The sequence below is a fragment of the Calypte anna genome, chromosome 3, assembly GCF_003957555.1.
Source record: "Calypte anna isolate BGI_N300 chromosome 3, bCalAnn1_v1.p, whole genome shotgun sequence".
NCBI classification, from domain to species: Eukaryota; Metazoa; Chordata; class Aves; order Apodiformes; family Trochilidae; genus Calypte; species Calypte anna.
This window is the reverse complement of record NC_044246.1, coordinates 66218376-66238698: the sequence shown is the minus strand read 5'-3', so window position 1 is coordinate 66238698 and position 20323 is coordinate 66218376. Positions and strand designations below refer to the sequence as shown.

The following is a 20323-nucleotide window of genomic DNA, read 5'->3' as shown; positions in this document are numbered from 1 at the left end:
TCTAAATAAGTCTGATATTTTGAGCCTCAAGGATCATCATAACCATAATGGGAACAGGATATGTGTTCTGCCCACAGTTGATGTTGTTTTGCTCCTGCTTTAATATTCCATCATAATTACCAATACTGGTAACCTCCCAGTCTGGCAAAATCCTCTTGCATCATGTGTGCTACATTTATCAATATGTATGGAAAGTATAAATGTATGTAATAACTTGATCTATTCTTCAGCATTTTTTATGTGTGTGTATATGTATATATAAAAGGAAAACTAGGAACACTGCTACAGTCTGCTCAAGCTGCACTTGTTTTTCCCAGCATTGTTCCCACTTTCATCTTAAGTGAAGTGACAATCCGACCCTCACACAGTGCTTTGCCAAGCTGGCTGTTTCAATATCTGTGAGACAAATAAGGTGTGTGAGTTTACACCTCTTTGTAGTACCTAGTTAAACATGCTGCTTTTCTGCTGTGTATTATAAATGTTTGAGATCTTCTAGATGATTTCTCTTTACAGGTAGGTATTTTTTGCATGTAAGTCTAACTCTATTACCATAATTCTTCTTGTTTATTACCACAGGAGAAGAAAACTTGCTGGCAATTTTGAAAAGGAGATGGTGGAAGTACATGATCCTGGGGATAATAGATATAGAAGCCAATTACCTGGTAGTCAAAGCTTATCAATACACCACTCTTACTAGTGTACAGGTAAGAACTCAAAGAATTTTCCCTTTTGAGGCAAGGTAATAGGCTCGATGTGGTCAACAGTGCAGCATCCATTGGCCTCAGTGTATGGATAGCTACTTCCTGTCTGTGTCTTCTGTCTCATAAGACACATTTTTCCAAATTAGACTATTTTTATTACTCAATATTTTCCAAGCTGTACAAAACCATACTGGCTTTCATTTTATTTTCCTGTGCTAAACCTTTCATAATCACATTTTTGGCATAATCTACTTAATTTGGTCCTTTAAGGAAATATTTTCAGATGGACAGAAACAGTCTTCTCATTTTATATTGTAGATGGAAGAAACAGAAGCATTTCTTTTATGATTCCATGATTATATCTGAATGCAAAAGTTGTAATTAAGTAAAATTAATGTAGTTATGATGAAGTTGTACTTTATTGCAAGCATTTAGATGTGTTATGTTACATAATAGCTTAACTGCAGCTATCAAAATATATTCTCTCCTTTAAAAATTATATGTGCAGTGATGAAAAGCTAGAGTAGTGCCTTCTCCAAAGATCTAACCTGTGTATTTTAAATGCAAAAGAATCAGACTTCTTCCCATCTAAGTAGAGAAGTGAATAACATGAAGTTTTAAGAGGCTGGAAATTGTCTATCAAGGAGAATTGTTGCACAGTACATCACTACTTGCTCTAAATCAAATCTACTCCCTTTTTACATTATCTCTAAATAACTGAGCAATGCTGGATAGTGTTCAGCATACTTGGCACCTTGGTTGCCTCAAGTTTGTATTAGAGCCAGTAAAACATAGGAGCACCTGTTTATGTTTTGCAGAACCCAAGTTATTTAGAAATATCTCTCTTCCATAGCTGAAAAGTGATATTGGAAAATACTGAGCTTGTTTAGTTGAATAAGAAACAAAAACAGAAGAAAACTAAGAATTCAAGGAAACACTCTGAGGTTTATACTAAATATTTATGAATGCCTCTTCTATTGCAATCTCGGTCTGAGAATTCCTTGAAATCTGTCTAGGCAATTTAATACTGCTTTTAATAGCTTTCCAAATCAGATTACTTTGTATAATGTTAAGCATAAATCCACATTTCTGATTTAATAGCTACTAAAAGACTCAAAGAGAAAAGCAAAAGATGAGTGTCTTCTTCTAGATATTCATTTATAGAAAGCAGGAATAGGGGATGGAGCAAGATGGTCCAGGTCATTAAATCCCATCTTCCACAGCCATCTGGAAGCACATGTCAGAGGTTCATCTGCTCAGACACATGAAACACCATTTCCAGAAGATACAAACTCTCTGCTCGTCTACAGTAAGCATGGCCTTTAGTACAAGAGATCAAAAACTACAGTGCTAGAAAGAAGCAAGCAGGAAGGTTCAAGGCAATCACCTGCATCTCAGCAGTGAATTTGTTGCCTGAAATCAGCCACAGACTCCTTTTAGGCTGAGAGAGAGAGGAGTGGTGAAACAATAGAACTGTCACAGGGCCCAGGCAAAATAGAGTCCATTTTAGACCTTTTCCACATGAAGATTACTGAAGAGTTCAGGTCTCTTTCCCATGTATCTTGAAAAAAGGAAGAGGCAGAATCTCAAATGCTGACAAGTTTCAGGAGGATGAATGCAGGGTCTCCTTTTGCCATAGCTGTCCTGCATTGCTCGAATATACATTGGCTGAGTGGGAATACATCTTGCATTTTAGGTTCATTTCATGACTTAATTTGCATGAGTTTCTAAGTGTAGATAAGCCCAAAGATATGGTGAGAATGAGATGAGTATGGGGCCATGCATTAAGATGTTGAATCAAATGACATATTTCATGAAATATAGCCAAACAACAATGTATTTCATTTAAAGATGAAACAGAAGAAGCTCAGAGGATTATTCAGCCTGAAACAGCATTGGCCAAAGTGTGTAATGGTATGAAACAAAGACAGAAGAAATGGAAAGTAAAGGGTGAAAAAAAGCAAACTGTTCCTAGGGTCTGATTTCTGAACAATCAAACAGGACTTCTCTTGAGAGCATCTTCTGAAAGGTCTGAATCCTACAAAAGCACTACCTGTGAGACAAAAAATACTCACTGGCAGTAGCAAGACATGTTCAGATCAGAACTGAGATCTGAGAGACCATTGCTACTTGCTGCAAATCAGCCTGGCTTCAGCTGAAGGCTGGGGGAGCTATGCCAATGTACACAGCGACTGAGAATCCAGCCCCTTAAGTCAGTTCCAGGGAATTTTATTCTCAACAGGCTTTACACCAAGACTTTTTTGGTGGGGACAATAGAAGAGTTCTTGAAATTGTCACTTCAATATATACGATATCTTGTGGTGTTTTTATAGCAGTGGTATGTGAGCCATTTATGTAGGAAATAAGTTTTACAGCATCTGCTTTTCTCCCACTTGGTATCTCTGCTCTGTGATGCAAAACTAATCTGTGAATAGGCTTGTGGTGCTTTTAGGAAAAAAGCATCAAGCTGATCCCATCAAAAAAAACCCCAAAGTTTAACTGTAAAAATAAGCTTTTATTGCAATTGATGTGCAGTTCTGCTTTTACCAAAAAACTCCCAAGCACTTCTCATTTAAACTCCTTTTTTTTTTTTTTTTTTTTTTTTAATAATTAACATTATCTCATCATGGTTCCAGGAAAAGACTTAAAATTATGCCCTACTTTTACCCAGTTTCAACCCAAGTCTTACCCATACTGCCCTTTAACATTTCCTTTTATCTTTGGTCAGGAAAGACAGAATTTTCTAGTAAACCTCCCTGTACATCTTCCACTGGTTACCTTCCAGAACCTTCACCACAGTGAATGAGGACACACAGTGGACTCCATCTCATCAAGGAGGATTAAAACTCAAACTTCCCACAGCTGTGAAAATGCTCAGTCTAGTCAGTGAAGACTAGAGAGGGTACATTTAAAAACTGAATATACACCAGGTAAAAGGCAGAGTGGTTTGTCAATAGATCGGTTTGGTATCCAAAAACATGTATTTCAAGAAGTTCCAGAAATGCCAGAGATCAGTCACACTTAATGCTCTCAGATGCATGTGTCCTGATTCCCAGATGGCCAAATCTTGCAAAATTATCTTTATTTTCTCTGATGTATTAATCAAACCAGCACTAGATTTTGCAGTCTTCTTGCATGTCAGCTGTAGCAGGTACAAGAATTGCATTAAACACTCCTATGTACACTGGTACCCAGTCCCATGGACTTTTTAAAAACACTATACACACAACTTTTAGCACTGCTTGTGATAATACTTTCTGAATTTATCCTAATGGCTTTTAAAACAACCCTAGTGTAGGCCTGTGGAGGGCTTCATAACTATTCAAGAAAGGTGTTTTAAGTACTGTTAGAGACACCTTTTACACAGCAGATAAAATTAGTTTCCCACAGGGAATGAAAATATTCTAAAGTTCTTGTAGTCATTTAGATCTAGATATTTAATTTGCTTGAAACTGTTTTAACTGCAGCTTCCCTGGATTGCATTTGCAATGTACTGAACACATACATCCTACCAAGTCCATAATTAGTCTTCTACTAAGCCTGTTATGATACTAACATTTGTAATCTTTACTGCCAGGTAAGTTTCTCATCATACCAAGCTGTATTATGAAGCAAACTGCCCTCCCCCTTCTCCCCTGTTGTCCCCACATTAACTGTCTCTCCTTTCTGCAACACACTGTTCTATCAACCTGCATATTACACTGGTGTGCTGCACTCTCCAGAGGTAATGTTATCTTTTTTCTGTGGTATAACATCACATAGAAATCTGAACTGTATCTGCAATGCCTTGCATGTGGTAGTGTAGAATATGCTGCATACAATGTCACAAGAAATAAGGCACTGTCAAAGCAAGAGCTATGTTTCCTAATAGTGATTTTTCTGGTAATTTATTCTTTGGGCAATCAAGCCTTTGATTGGCATGATGAAAACAAAGGCAGTAAAAGTTGGTATTTATAGGCACCGGGAGACAGACAATAAAACTGTGACACTGGTGTTCTCAGCTTCTCTTGGATCACTGTGAGGCTCAGCAGTACATCATACTTCCAATTACCTCTGGCAGTTTTCATACCTGAACAACTGCCACCAGAAAAGGAAAGGAGTCAGCAGTAAGTGTTTATTATAGGAGTGCTGGATGGCAGTAGACTTTGCTTTGTTCTTAGTCTCTATGGACTCAATGTATGTTGATGCAGGTAATTTTGAAGCAAATCAAAGGTGAGGAGCAGGGGATGTGCAATACTGAAGTTGTTGATCCTCCTTGTCCAGTTCTGCTAACATGAAATACCTCAGTAATAGAGATAAATTCCACTCGTTCCCTCTGTCTCCACATCCTGTGCATGCAAGACTGGCCAGACTTTCCTGTATTGCTTCAGGGCAGTGAGGGAATGCTGCAATGTTAATAAGGTTTGTAGATCAGTATTGTGTGGAAGTGTTGCAAACCGTTATACTGGGAGAGTCATAGAATCATAGAATCATAGAATTGGCTGGGTTGGAAGGGACCTCATAGATCATCAAGTCCAACCCTTGAACCACCGTTGCAGTTGCTAGACTATGGCACTGAATGCCACATCCAGTCTCTTTTTAAATATCTCCAGGGATGGAGAATCCACCACTTCAGTGGGCAGCCCATTCCAATGCCTGATCACTCTCTCCATAAAGAAATTCTTTCTAATATCCAACCTAAACTTCCCCTGGCACAACTTAAGACTTGTCTTGTTGAAAGTCATCTGGGAAAAGAGACCAACCCCCACCTGGCTACACCCTCTTTTCAGGGAGTTGTAGAGAGCAATGAGGTCTCCCCTGAGCCTCCTCTTCTCCAGGCTGAACAGCCCCAGCTCCCTCAGCCTCTCCTCATAGGGTCTGTGCTCGAGTCCTTTCACCAGCCTAGTTGTCCTCCTTTGGACCTGCTCCAGGACCTCGATATCCTTCCTAAACTGAGGGGCCCAGAACTGGACACAGTACTCGAGGTGTGGCCTCACCAGTGCTGAGTACAGGGCATTGGGTGTATTCCCATAGTACAGCCTATTGGGTGTATCATGCGTATGATTTATTACAGCACTTCAAGTTGCTGTTCTGTCTTCTGTGTTACACATCTGTGATTTGCAAACCAGCCCCTACAGTATCCTCAGCCTCTGTACATGGTTTTGGAGTCAGCTGAGCTTTCAGTATCCAGAACTCCTGCTTCTAATGGCAAAGTTCATCCCAAGCTAAAGTTTTTATGGACATAAACATGCAAAATCTGATTAAAGTCCCTGGAGCTGTACCCATTACAACAGCAGAATGTTTGGCATTTTGTGCCCATTTTGCATATTCTTTCAGGTGAAATTCAGAAGCTGAGGGGTTTTTTTGCAGGAAATATCCTTGATTTTTCCTAGAGCAGGATCTAATCCCCTGCTTAGCACAGCAGCTGGTGACATGAAGTTTCTAATAAGTAACCCTGAGAAAATGATCTTCAAAGCCCACATCCAGCCATTTTACTTAGAGGAGGAAATAGGTTATTTTCTGCAGAAACATATGACTTCTGGAAGAGTTATCTGCTGTCCTAAAACAATTTTTTTCTGACAGTGGTATGTAAAATCAGAGGAGAAACACAGGCTACTGAAGGCAACTTCAGTGGTTAGGTTGTCAGTAACACTTCCTTGTATTTGAACCCACATCTCATAAGCACATCTGGCGTGCATCTGACAAGAGGAGAGGATGAGTACGTGTACCCTACATCGTTGTTTTGTTTTTTTTTTAAAGAGTCAAGATGTGATTACTGATACTGGTAATAAAGTGTGTCCATGTGTAGAGAGCTGAGAGCTGAAGAGCTGTGAGGTGGCTCTAACCACCACCTTCCATTTAATGTTAACTTCAGGGAGTTGCTGGATTCCTTCTATGTAAATAGAAAGCTGGAGCTGTGATAATGCTCATCTCGAGTGTTGGTGCATGAAAGTCAGATGTAGGTGAAGGTTTTTCACTAGTGAAAGTTTTGAGGGAGTCTCTGTGTCCTCAGGGAAAAAGAGAAAGTCCTGTAGAACAGATAAAAGGAACTGATAATCTATAGAAGCAGTGGTCATGTGGCCCCAAGAAAAAAGAGGAGAGATCTTGCAGGTAAAATACTGATTTAAAGAGCCTTTAGACTGGGAGCAGTCTTCTGGCTTTTGCTTCTTCCTTGTCATGAAAATTAAACACTTTTACTTTTTCTGGTGTTTTAAACAAATGACATCACTGATTCCTTTACCAGTCTCCCTACCTGGAGTACGCTATGTTTTGGCTGGATGAAAAACTCAGTAGTTTTAAATTTAATTCCATGATTTTATGAAAATGATGTTAGCGAGTGATGAAGTTGCTATGAGATAGCAAACAGGAAAAGTTTAAAAAATGCTCCTTTTTTATTTGAATTGCTTGATATAAAAATGTCAGAAATTGTGCCAGCATCCACACATTCCCTGCAGAAGGTTTCAATCATATGGCAGCATAATTGCCACGCAGTTCCCCTGGCAGCCAGCAGCCAGCAGCCAGCTCTGTGAGGGTTCAGATCTCAGCTGCTCTCATGTAGTTGGATTAAGTGTGTGTGGTATTGTGGGCATAGTGTGAAAACCAGAATAGGCTGAACCCTCAAATGGACAGCAAACCCTTCTTCCTTTGAAAAAACAAAGCAAATGTCAGAAGGCATGTCTCTTACAGGATATAGCACTTGCTGGGGTATTAAAATTAGCAGGTTGCATGCTGAAATTCAGTAGCCATCACCTGTACTTGGCCATAGAATATCTGACAGATGCAACACTGATTTTACTGATCCCCCTGCTCTGAGCAGAGGGTACAGCTGAGTCCCCACATGATTTGCTGGAGGGCAATGCTAATGAGAAATGCCTAATGTGAAAAAGGGACTTATAACTGGGGGGGGAGGGGGTGGTGGGGGGGGGAGGGAAATGCAATGAATGTTTAAAAAGGGAGATTCAGCTCAGCTGTTCCCACAGGGAGTTTGCTCAGGAGCTTTTTTCTTTTTGATATCATGGCAGGTCAGCAGTTCACCCTCTGTATTACAGACCTTTCTTCTAAAGCTTGCCAGCTCTCCTTTTCAATGACTAACAGGGTATAGATATGCAAACACATGCAGAATTTGTGAGATCAGAGACTTGATATTTACTGCTGGCAAGGAAGAATTTGTCTGTGATTCACAAGTATAATAAAGTCAACATAATTACAAAAAACCAAGTAATCAGAGGCAATATGTCTCAACATTGTGTGTCATCAGTAAACTTAGATGCAGTGTGCAATCTTTTAGATTCAAATAATAATCTTCAATCTGTACAACAACACAGCATTTTTATAATAGAAATGAGTTTCTGTAGGATGGTATATCAATAGATTATATATTTTTGTATCCTGCCTTCTAAAGCAGTGCTGTGATTGAAGAACCACATACAACATGGCAGGATCAAAGAACATGGTCTGCATCACACAGTCCTATCAGTTTTGATATCTTCCCGTGGGAAAATAGAAAATATGTAGGTTTGTTGGTTTTCTTTTTTAATAGTTTATTGAGATCTGGTAACTTCTGTAATTAACAGGAATAAATCAGGTCACTTGTTAATTTAACATAATGACAGTCACCTGAAAAAGTAATGAAAAAGAAGGAAAATATTAAAGATGATTCTTAGGAAATGCTGGTAAACAACTGACCTTTATATACTACAAATTAAATTCAAGAGCGGCTTAATTTATTTTTGTTGTGGTAAAAGCTTTGTAATCAGATATGTGACAGGTATATTTTTTTTTCTTGATAGCTGAAATAGCTAATAACAAACAAACAAAAGCAAGAAAGAAAACAAGCAAAGATAAAAAAACCACAAAACAAGAAAGCTCTATTACAGATCAGGTAACCCACAGTCTCTTATCTTTTGACTGTAGAATATATGTGCATTTTTTCTTCTACTAGACAGGTTTATCTGAACAAATGCAGTGCAAATTTAGTCCAGAAGTGAAATGTAGAGCAATATCCAAAAACTAGTAAAGCAATATACCGTAGGTTGTATTATTGCTTATATTACAGTAACCTAATTTATTTCTGTTTACCCCACTGTTTAATTATAGGAATAGACTAAGCACAATTCAGGAACTATATGATGTCAGTGAACATTAAATGTTTATGTCTATTGGTGCTGCAGTATTCCAAATAGCAATTTATAGGTTAGACCTTGGGCTGCCAGCCCCAAAGAGGCATTTTCCAGCTGCTGTCAGCACTGTTTGTTTGTAGCACTTTCAGTTCATGCATCCCTTCGTTTTAGTGCTTAAAAGACACATCTTCACACACTTGACAGTATAGGTATGTTTAAATATTTATGGAATGAGAGGAAATTTAAAATCCTCTTCTAAAATACTGTTAGTGGGAGGAATTTGCATGTTGAAGTACACATACTGTGGGTACACACAATTTTTAAAATGGGCTATTGAAATCACACTAGCACACAACTACATCTCATATTCACAAGAAAATGTCAGGTTTTGTGCTTAGCCTAAAGTAAAGCAGCCCTTATCAGAGCTCCTCTCCCGTGATGAGCGTGCACTGTCATGCCCTGTATGTAAAAATGGGGAAGGGGTTCCAAATGTTAGGGGTCAGAAAAGTCAGCTGAGTCACCCTGTGTCTCCTGAAAGACCGGAGCTCCTGATTGTGCAAAATCAAATGGTCCAGTGGTGGCTGAGGTTCACCTTTGCACAGAAAAGGAAAGATGGAAAGATGCTTGCAGACACATAGTGTCTTGCTTAATAGGTGGTTTCTTAGGATACCTCTGAGCTCAGCTGTTGTATAAGGCTTTCTGCTCTATCTTGGGCACTGTTTTTTATGAGGTGGTGTGTGTATGTAAGGGAAGGATGGTGCTCAAATTTTAGGCTCTCCTGAGGAAGAAAATGTCAGACTGCAGCACCTTTCACTTGTCCATTGGATTTAGCTGAAAGTCAAATGTAAGGGTGCCTCTTCTCCTCTCAGTACAAAGTGAATTGAGTTGGTGTAATCTGCTGGTTGCTGGTGGCTTCAGGAGGGTGGTGTGGAAGGGAAGCCATGTGCACTGAGCCAGGTAATGATGGTTTTTACTCGTGATTTATGTTGCTGTCCCCAAAGTGATACAGGTACCTGTCCATGTGAACTTCTCCTCCACTTTGTTTTGATATTAACTGCAAGTTAAATTAGACTCATAGAACAGCCCATCTTGGAAGGGATTTCCAAAGATCATCTGATCCAGCCATTTGTGGGGAAGGAAACCTTGGTGTCAGCACCTTGTCCAATTGCCCTTTGAAAACCTACAATGGCAGGGACCCTACCACATACCTGGGGAGATTTTTGCCAGTCATTGATTGTTCCCTGTGTAAAAAAATTCTTTCTTATGTCAATATAAGACCTCTCCCACTGTAACTTGTACTTGTTGCCCCTTGTCTTCTCCATGGGGCTCCTGGTGAAAAAAAGAGCCTCCATCTTCATTGTAGCCACACTTTAAATAATGGGAAACTGTGATGACGTCAGAAAACTGTGACTCAAACTCACCTGTTGGATGCTGCACTGGGAGGGGTTGGGATAGAGACATTCACACTTCAGCTGGCTACGAGCAGCGTAAGGAGTGACTTCCTGCTGCTTGGTACCACTTTCCCTCCTCATCTGAGTTGATCCTCCTCATCAGCTTCAGCTGAGTTGATGTGTGCACTGTGTGCAGGCACAGATTACAAAGGACATATATCCAGCACATACAGGTATGATGATATGAGCTGTGGATCGAGAGAGGAGGTGTTGAGCTGTGCCCACATCCCAGAGGTGACACTGAAGAGCGAGCTTCCCTCAGAGGTGCCACCTGTTGCTGGTACCATCCTGGTGTGCACTAGGGCTGCCTTGGAGAAGGGAAGAAGTCCACAGGGCATGAGGAATGCACAGAGGATGGTATCCATGCAGCCGTGACTATCTGTGCTGAGTGGGCTTTCCAGGAACAGAAGAAGGCTGCATGCCACCTCCCCAGCACCACATCCCAGGAGTTAATGTGTGTGCACATTTGTCCTACCACCAGTCCTCCCTCTCCAGGAGCTGGCAGCTCCCAGCTGAATGACTTCTGAAGCTGTTCATGCATATGTTTTGTCTTATATATACATTCTTTTTCAAAGACTGGGTACTGAGTTCTAGCTCCAATATATACTGTACAAGCTACAGGCTCTGCAGAGTCAGAGCAAATGCAGTATGCAGACAAAGGAGCTCATTGCAGTTCTCTCAGACCTTGAACATTTTCATGTTTGGTCTGTGAAGGGTAATGTTTTGAGGTCTGCTGGAAGTTTTCACTGTAAAGAGTCCTGACTGTGCCTTTTAGATGATTAGCTCATTTCTAATGCAGAACCTGCCTTAAGCACAGCCCTTTCCCATCTGTAATTTCCCTCGTCTCTTCTGCAGTTCTCTGGGACTGTTTCAGCCTCCTGAGAGCAGCATGGGCCTGCTGCTGAACCAGTTCTCTTCTGAAGGCTTTAGCTACTTGCTGTTATGGAGAATCTTTGAAATGGATGGGTTTCCACTGCATATGCTTTTTTTTTCAAAGTTTCAGGGAAATTAGCCTTAGTCCAAAATTTTTGCTGATCCCCCAAGTTTAATATTTATTACCCAGGTGTCTCACGTTTAGGGAATTTCTTTCTAAGCACTGAAGTTCTTGAAATAATCCAAAAATCTTTTCAGATAGCGCATGGAAAAAGCAGTTGAGAGAGATGTGATAATTTTTTATACTACTTAATATTCTTAGTACTAAATCACATTGTGCGAGCAGGTAGCAGGTAACACACCCAAATTGCATCATCTAAAATCATTATGTGGAGTAGTTTTCCAGAGCTGTGGACACTGTCTTTTCCTTTGGTTGTTGTACACATTTTTGTTAGGAAGAAGATGCAATCATATAGCTCTGGTTCCTACTATATCAATTGGCACTGAACAGTAGTGTACCCTGCAAAGTCCACAGAATCATAACTTTTAATTACTGTAGCCTTTTAGGAAGCTGGAGTAAAATAATAAAATCAGGTTTCTTTGGCTGGTTTTAACACCAGGATTTTGTCTCCTGATGAAGTACTGGTAGTTTCTAAAATATATTTTTATTTGAAAATATCAAGGTCCTCTCACAAGTAGTTGGTGCATATTTTTTTTTTTCTTTTTAATCACAGGTTCTCTGGGTTTATCCCTGGATGTCTCTGGAAAACAAAACAAAACAGTAAAAAATTTGTTTCATAACATTTCTTTGAAAAAACTCTTACCCAGGGTTTATTGGCAAGAAGATTGAGTTTCTTGCACTACAGGAAAGATGGGGGGCTTTTTTGTGGGGTTTTTTTTTCCTTTCTTTTTACTCTTTCAGAGGCATATACTACTGTATTTTCAAGAAGCTAAAAGTCCCCACATGGTGCAAATTTTCCATAAGCATTCTGTATGCAGAAGCCCCTTGATTTATATGGCCAGATTTAATAAATCGGGTCAACTTGTGTGTTATGAACATTCCTGCTAATTAGACCTGAAATGACTGATTTAAATCATATGTCTAGACTGCAGGAAAACCGCTCTCAGTCTTTGTCTGTTAATCAGCAGAGGTGAGGACCAGATGGAGCCGTGTGGTTCTCTTTTGGCCCAGGTTTCCTTCCCATGGATTTGAAATATGCACCTGAATCCAAGAGCAAGGCAGTGCATTTTGATGTTACTGTAAAGCAACAGCTCTCCTGAATTCATGGAATAGTCATGAGCAGACTAGTTTTATCTTCTGTCTGATGGATGGGCCAACCACTTCCATACACTTGCTGTCTGGTAGAAAGTGCTATTACTAAGTAGCCCTGCTCCCCTCTCTTGGAATCTATCCTAGTATTTTAGGGCAAAGTATTAGCAGGTTAATTTGTTAAATCTTTCCTCTTTCTTGACAGCTCCTAGACTGTTTTGTCATCCCAGTGGTGATACTGCTCTCCTGGTTCTTCTTACTGGTCCGATACAAGGCAGTACATTTTATTGGGATCGTGGTCTGCATTTTGGGCATGGGCTGCATGGCTGGAGCAGATGTCCTTGTTGGGAGACAGCAAGGAGCAGGTGAGTAAGGATGGGTGGGTTGTATGTCCATACTCTCTTCAGAGAAACCATTGACCAGAACATGTCAGACTGAGACCAAAATTAAAAAATAGAAATAAAAAAGTAGTCAAGAAACCCTGTGCCTTGAGGGATATAATGCATTGCACCATTCCAAGTTGCTTCTTTGTCAGAAGGGAAAGAGAACAAAAATGGGCTGACACACAGAAGTCAGCACTGCTGTAAAGAGACTTTGTGAAACCTGTGTCTGCAACCCAGGTCACCCTCTGTGCTACAGCAACCAGCTAGATCTTTATGGTTTCATTCTGCTCTAGCTTAGTTGTTTGACTGCAAAACTCAATTGCTTCCTTTCCATATTGACTACATCTTTGAGTCATGAACACCTCTCCTGTCCACTGTGTACTCTTGCTTTTCAATTTTGCTCCTTTTCTCCTTGCAAAGGCAGGGTGGCTGGGAAGGTGCTAAAAGACACCAAACCTACATACTAACTGTACCAGCTGGGTTTTGCACACAGTCTCAGAGTAATGGTTTGTGGGTTGCCTACATCACTGTTGAAAAGAACCTCCTTGTGTCTAAAATGTTCAGTTTTATATGTGGCATCACATGAATAACTATGTGTAGCTATTAAAGCAGACTAGACAGAGCTAGATTTCATCGATCAGCTTCCTCTGTCACATTGATTTCTCTAGTGCCAACCCAAATGATGTGGGAAGGATGGAAATTCTTTTCAAAGATTGTCAATTAGGCACAGTTTTCATTCTTAATTAAAAGCACTGAATTGTGAGCTGAGCATAATACAGTGGGATTTAAAATTCTTGACTCAGCTTTCTGAATACAAATGCAAGTGCTGTAAGAACTGCATTTGCCAGGATGCTACTAAATAAAAGAAGGGAGTTTGTGACAGTACTCACCATATCTCCCTTCTCCCTTTTATCCTGCTCCTTTATCCTAAAAAAAGACTTTAATTCATTGGTCTTCTCTTGATATAGCCCTACCCAGCTAAAATGAATATACTCTGTATTATAAAATCAACCAGCCAAGGCTGCATTGGGAATGACTGATTTCATAGGGACTGAGATTTCAGCTCTGGGTTCCAGGGGAAACATCCCATTGTTGCCCGTAACCAAAACACAAACCAACAGAGTCAGTTTATGCGGTGCTTTATCCAGGGCCCAGGAAGCCTGAGGACTAGCGTCCCAAGTCAGGGTTCCGAAGACCCTCATTTTTGGTTCAGCTTTTATACTTTTTTCATTACAGGCCACGTACAGAGTTACATAAACTTTAGTCACAAACAGTCACATAGATCATGCAGATAACAATAGACAAACAGTCACATAGATCTTACAAATAACAATAGATAGTCATCTCTTAAACTGTAAATCCACGGTTTACCATTTCAGCTGTCATTACCACCTGGCCCACCACCTGGATACAATATTTTATTTTGATCTTTGGTATATGACATCAGTTTGCTTAACTATTCTCCTTTTGATTAATGTTTTTGCTGATGGGGTCAACACACTCCTTATTCTCCTTTGATCATTGTTCTTGTAAGGGTTAGCTCATTCTTAACTAGTTACTTATTTCCAGAGTTTTAGTCTACCCGAGCCCCTTCTAACTCTTAATTTGTCCATTTTAAAATTTTACAACCAATATTATTTTATTTCTACTATAAACTGTAACACCATGTCCCAGTAAACTAGAAAATGACATGCTAGGGCAGGTGAGTTGTGGATCAGCTGGTGTGTGGGGTGCAAATGGACCTCAGTGGACAAGGAACAGATTGAAAAACACTGATACCTCACTATCCAACTGCAACAGTTCGATATCATTTGCCAAATTCACTATCAAAGCACAGCTATAGCTGTTTGGTAAATTTGTCCAGAAAAATTATGTTAAGGTGCATTATCACCTTTTAATTTGAACCTACATTAGAAAAACAGTATCCATGCTTATTGGTGCAGAGACACTGCAGGTTTTTTTTCTTCTTTATAAGTGGCAAAATGATGTTACTAATGATGTTGCTTTTTACAGAGTAAAATAGATCAGCTGGTTTAATTTTTCTCAAGGGATAAAACTATACATTAAAAACCTACAAATAAAAAGGGTTGACAGCAAAAGAAAATTAATTCTTGAAACTCTTCATTATAGTGTTCCACACTATTTCTAGGATATTTCCTAGAACTGGGTAGATAGAAGAAATGAATACACTGAAACAATGATGCTGTATTTGTCCTAAGTAAACTCTTCTCTTTATCCTGTATTTTAGTGGATAAGATCTGTTGACACCTTAAAGCTCCTGTTGACCATACTATTTACTGTATTAGAAGTGCCAGAAGGCTTTGCTAAGCATCCAGCAATTTAGCCTGTCAGCTCTGAGAGTATGAGAACATGAATTTAAAATGCATCACTGATAGATTAACAGGTATTTTCCAAACTATCTGGAGGAATTAGGTATAAAGTGCAGGTATACTCTCAACTTTCAATAAATATCTGGTAGCTTATCTCTTTTTATTGTATCCTGACTGATGTTTTGCACATTACTCAATGGAAAAAGCAATTACTATTGAGTACTTTGTGTTCTATCACCTTACATGCCAAGTATGCCTTAAAATAACACTTTTCTGAACTAATGTCCCTGAGGTATCTTGGTGCTTGTGCTCCCGTAATGCACAAAGGCCTCTAGACACAGACATCTAGGTGTTTCATCCAGATTTTTCAAAGCACTTCACAGCTTTAGCTTACCACTGTTTTGTAAAACTGGTCACTTCAGACATGTTGATGAAGATATGAGAGTGTGTTTAGTCCAAGACGGACACATTAAGGCTAATTTTTAGCTATTATCATCATCATGATAAAATTACAGAAAAAAAAAAAAAAAAAAAAAAAAAAAGAGAAACCTGTCTTAATGTTGGAGGTTAAGGTAAAAATGTGGCAAAGTGGTCCAGTGAGAGTGTGAAAAGCAGTTCTGTCATAACATAGTTCATATTTAAATTATTTATGTTACGCTATAGTGCTATAACTAGTCCCTAGAACATTCAGTCTTCTCTGGACTGTATGACTTCTGCTTCCAGAGAACAGTAAATATGCTTACAGTGGTTAATTTGAAGCATGTTTTGCCAGTGTATGCCTTGTGTTTCTTCAGAATGACCTATTCCATTAAATTGGTCAAGTACAACTGTATTGACCCGAAAGCCTTTCAAATGGCTCTAGTCAGTTGGTACATATTTCCTTAGCAATAAAACCAGCAGATTCATGTGAATTTTACATCCATGTAAATATCTCTACTAGTATATATGGGTCTTAGGGGAAAATTCTAAAATCAGACACTTGAGGAAGCAAACAAAAAGCATTTGACAACCAGGATGCTAGGATATATTAGAAAAGAAACCAAAATGATAATAAAAACATTTTTATGCCATTATCAAAAGTTTTGATTCACTAACCTCTTGAGTACCATATGTTACTCTAGTTCCTGCATTTCAAAAAGAAATGACCAGAAAATAGGCCTATAGAAGCAATGGAGAAAGGTGAGAAAGCTGTTCAATGGCCTAAAATAGGTTCATGATGAAGATGTGGAGGCAGACTGGGACTTGTCATCCCTTAGGAAAGATGAGACAGAATACAATAAAGGTACATGAAGTCTTCAGTGGTATGGAGAGATTTGGTACAAAGTGATTCTGAAATATTTCTCACAACCAAAAATTATGAGATGTCCACTATAATTCAAGGTATTGGCTTTAAAAGCTCAAAACACATGAAGTATTGTTAAAACTAGGCAAAAAATATATGGACTTCACTCCAGTTAATGAAGAATCTCTCAGGTTTGATGATCTAATGCAACTACCATTTCAGAAAATCTCTGATCTACTGAGAAGTGGCTGTTAAAAATTTTCTGTTTCTGTATGCTTTCTACAGCCCAGCACTGCTCAGTGCCAGAGGATCCTGGGCTGGCCACATCTGTGCTCTGGTCAGATCTTGACTTCCTCTTCTGGGAGAGTCCTGAAAGTTGAGACTTTCCAAGCATGAGTTGTTGGGGAGAGCCATCAGGGTGAGGTGTTTGAGGCCATTTCATCTCTCTGAAAATGCTCAGATGCTGAGCAGACTTTGTTTTGCAGTTGCAAAAAGATGATATTTTTGTCTCAGGAGTTCAGCATAGCTGAGCTCTTAAGGTCAAAAGCTTTTTCAGCAGCACTTCCCAAAGTGTTAGTGAGCAGCTGTAATAAATATCAAATGAGAGAGCTCAGTGAGGGATGATTGAAGCCACTGTGGAACATCAAATGCATCAGGGGTACGTGAAGAGGTTTTCTAAAGTGCTGATGCTTATTTTGAATTAAGGGCATCTTCCACAGCTGATTGCAAAAGAATACTAAAAGCAAAATAAGTACCAAATCTTAAAAGGATAAATGCTCAAATGTAAACATGCAGTCAATCAAGATAAATGCAAAGCAGAAATTCAGTGAAAGAATGGATGAGTACATGAAAGTGAAATCTAGGAGTGTTTGGTAGATAGACAGAAGCCACAACTCCTCTGAGCTGAAAAATGCTGAAAACTAAGACACTATTATTTGAAGCATTCTAACTTTATTCCAATAGTTCTTAAGCAACTTGTACTTTTCTGGTGCTTATAACCAGTGTTGGAGGCAAGATACTGAATAAATGAACCCTTGGTCTGTCCTCTTATGACCAAATTTCTTCTGACTGGAAATTTCAGCACGGTAGTTTTGAATGAAAACTGAAGGCTTAAAAAGAACTTCAGAAAGGAAAATATTGGAAAGATCATTTGAACCAGTCAGAACCAGTCAGATTGTTTGGCTTCCATTTTTGTTTACTGCAGTGTGTATTTTAAAAATCAATAAAAAAAAAACACTTAAAAAAAAAAAAACTTAAAAAGACAGGAACTGAAAAAAAGAAATCAAGAGCTTGTTTAAAAGAAAATGAAGTTTCTTTCAAAAAAATACAGTTTAGTACTTCACTTCTACTGAACCTTTTCAAAGGAAAATCCAGCCTTTCAAAATATGGTTCTGCAGCAGTGTCTGACAGCTTGGTGAAGCTGTAACTCTTGTAGAAATCATTTAACAAATCATGTATTCATTCATCAGTTTGCAAAGCCAGGGCCTCAGTTTTCAAGCTGAAACTTGATCTTGATCAGATCTCTCTGCAGCCCTACTCACTACCAATAATAAAAGCCTCAAAGTCTTAAAAATACTTCAGTCTTTGATAATACAGTTTCCTAATAAGTGTATATACCTGAAGGTATGGAAAATACATCTTGGTGTTCATTGCTTGCATTAGGTACTGCTATGTTAATTGAACCTATTTTAAAAATATGTCATTATCATCAGCCTGTCTACACCCCAGCCTTCCTCTTCTCTTTCTTCTCAAACCACTTCATGTGAAAATGAGGTTAGTATTGGGGTTGTAGCAATTTCTCCTTTCATTTCACAGGTACATGGCATTTTTCAGCTGCTTTCACATCTAAATACCAGACATGTTTTAAACTTGTTAGATTTCAAAATGAGATACAAACTGCTCTATAGAGCTGAGTGTCATTCTGTCTGCAAAGTATGTAATAATAATAATAATAATAGTAATAAAATAATAATCATAAAATTAAAAGGATTAATCACTGAAGGAGTGCCACTTGCTTTCAGGATTGTTTTTTTACGAAATTTTTGGTCTTTCAGATTCTCTTATCTGTAGCAGGGATAATGCTCTCCCTTTATCCCTGATACTGTTTGCTATGGTGTTGAATGAAAACTGTTAAAATGACAGAACATTTGCATTCAGCTTATTAACCTAGATATGAGCTACTTAGTGACTGAGGATTGAAATCTGTAGGCAAGAAGTGGTTCTAGACAAAAGCTGGTTGTTTGGAGGCATTCCAATTTTCCCTCTGTTTATTCCTAGGTGAAAATAAACTGATAGGGGATCTCTTAGTGCTGGGTGGAGCAACACTATATGGCATCTCCAACGTTTGTGAGGAGTACATCGTCCGAAATCTGAGTCGAGTGGAATTTCTGGGCATGATTGGACTCTTTGGCTCCTTCTTCAGTGGAATTCAGCTGTAAGTGAACAGGTTTGAGCCCCAGGTTCATTCCAATATGTGCAGCTGTGGCTTCCATTCAGGTACCCCAACCTTCTCTTCCAACGTAGCCATTTGCTGTGAAGAAGTAGGTGTTCTCTTGCTCTGGACTTTGCATTGGTTTTTTGCATTTCAGATTGGTGGATGTGAATGACACAAAGGTAGAAATAATAAGAATAAGAAAAGAATAAGAATAGGAATAAGAATAGGAATAAGAATAAGAATAGAATAAGAATAAGAATAAGAATAAGAATAAGAATAAGAATAAGAATAAGAATAAGAATAAGAATAAGAATAAGAATAAGAATAACACAGAGGTAGAAAAGGTATTTTACTGGTTGTCTCATGCTGTGTAACTACATTATGATACAGCAGAAATTCTGAAAAAGTCTTTAGGAAACTGGCCTTCTCATTTCAAAGTATTTAGTACTCAAGTGATTTTTTTCATGCATTTCAAGAGCTACTGAGTGATGTCTGAATCTACATGTACCTAACCATCCCACACGCAAGTCTAAGAACTGGAAGGCAGCTTCCAATGTTGTAAATACTGTGACTGTTGACAGTCTTGTAAAAGTCAGCATGCAAGATTTCTACATTTTATGCAGTTCCATCACTAGTGCTTGTCACATGGAATAACTTTTGATTATTAGTCAAAACCAAGTTGCTTCCCTGCACACCTGAGCTACTCAGCTTCTAAGAAGAGAGACTGATCAAAACAATGACACATCAATTCCCACTCAATTAGTTGTATTTCTTTAGCCAGGAAGCTTATTATATTTATGTGGAACCTGAAAGTATGATTAAAAATTATTTATTTTGACAGGCTGCAACACAAGTAGTTCTTTTTTCAAAACTATAGAATTCAAGAGTGCATAGATGTGCCTAGCATCTTTGTCTAAAGCATTTTTGTCACCTACAGTGTTCATGATAGGCAATTACTAAATGATTCTGGTGGCATAAAATCAGTGCCTTTGTCTTGCTCTGTGTGTGTAAACTGTCATGTACATGTCTTGTATTCCTGAATTTAATTATAGTGCCATTATCCCCTCTTGAACTAGACAGTTAGGCACAATTCAGGGTCTGTGAGCTGTTTTCCTGGGTAGAAGATGGTGCTTGAATAAAGCATCTTTGTATACAAAGGAAAAAACTGGAACAAAACAAGAAGAAACTATGTTTATGCTGAAAGACCTAAGGGTTTCCTTGTCAGCCTTTGGCCCAGAAGTTCTCCCAAGCAGATTTTTCTCTCCCAGCTTCTGCAGCATTTTGTGCTAGTGCTTTTGTGGCACTTTGTGGAGACCCAACCACAGATAGCTCAAGTACATACTTTTTTTAACAAGGGTATAAAAACTTGCATCCTGGGGCAGGCCAGTAATTTTTCTGCTACTTGGTTCTATGAAGCAATTCAGCATTTTTTTTCCACTGAAGAGCAGATGTCACAGAGTTATGTGTTCACAGAGGTTTAATCTAACTAAATATACCAAT

The 20323-nt window shown here is 38.8% G+C and overlaps 1 protein-coding gene across 1 annotated transcript in view; it reads left to right on the top strand.

Moving 5' to 3' along the window:
* The window catches only part of SLC35F1 (solute carrier family 35 member F1), a 231079-nt gene that overhangs the window by 183365 nt on the left and 27391 nt on the right, over nucleotides 1-20323 (top strand). The window contains exons 3-5 of the mRNA XM_030447866.1: nucleotides 577-704; nucleotides 12600-12759; nucleotides 18667-18823. Coding sequence (XP_030303726.1) covers nucleotides 577-704; nucleotides 12600-12759; nucleotides 18667-18823 — 445 coding nt within the window. The remainder of the gene's footprint in view (nucleotides 1-576; nucleotides 705-12599; nucleotides 12760-18666; nucleotides 18824-20323) is intronic.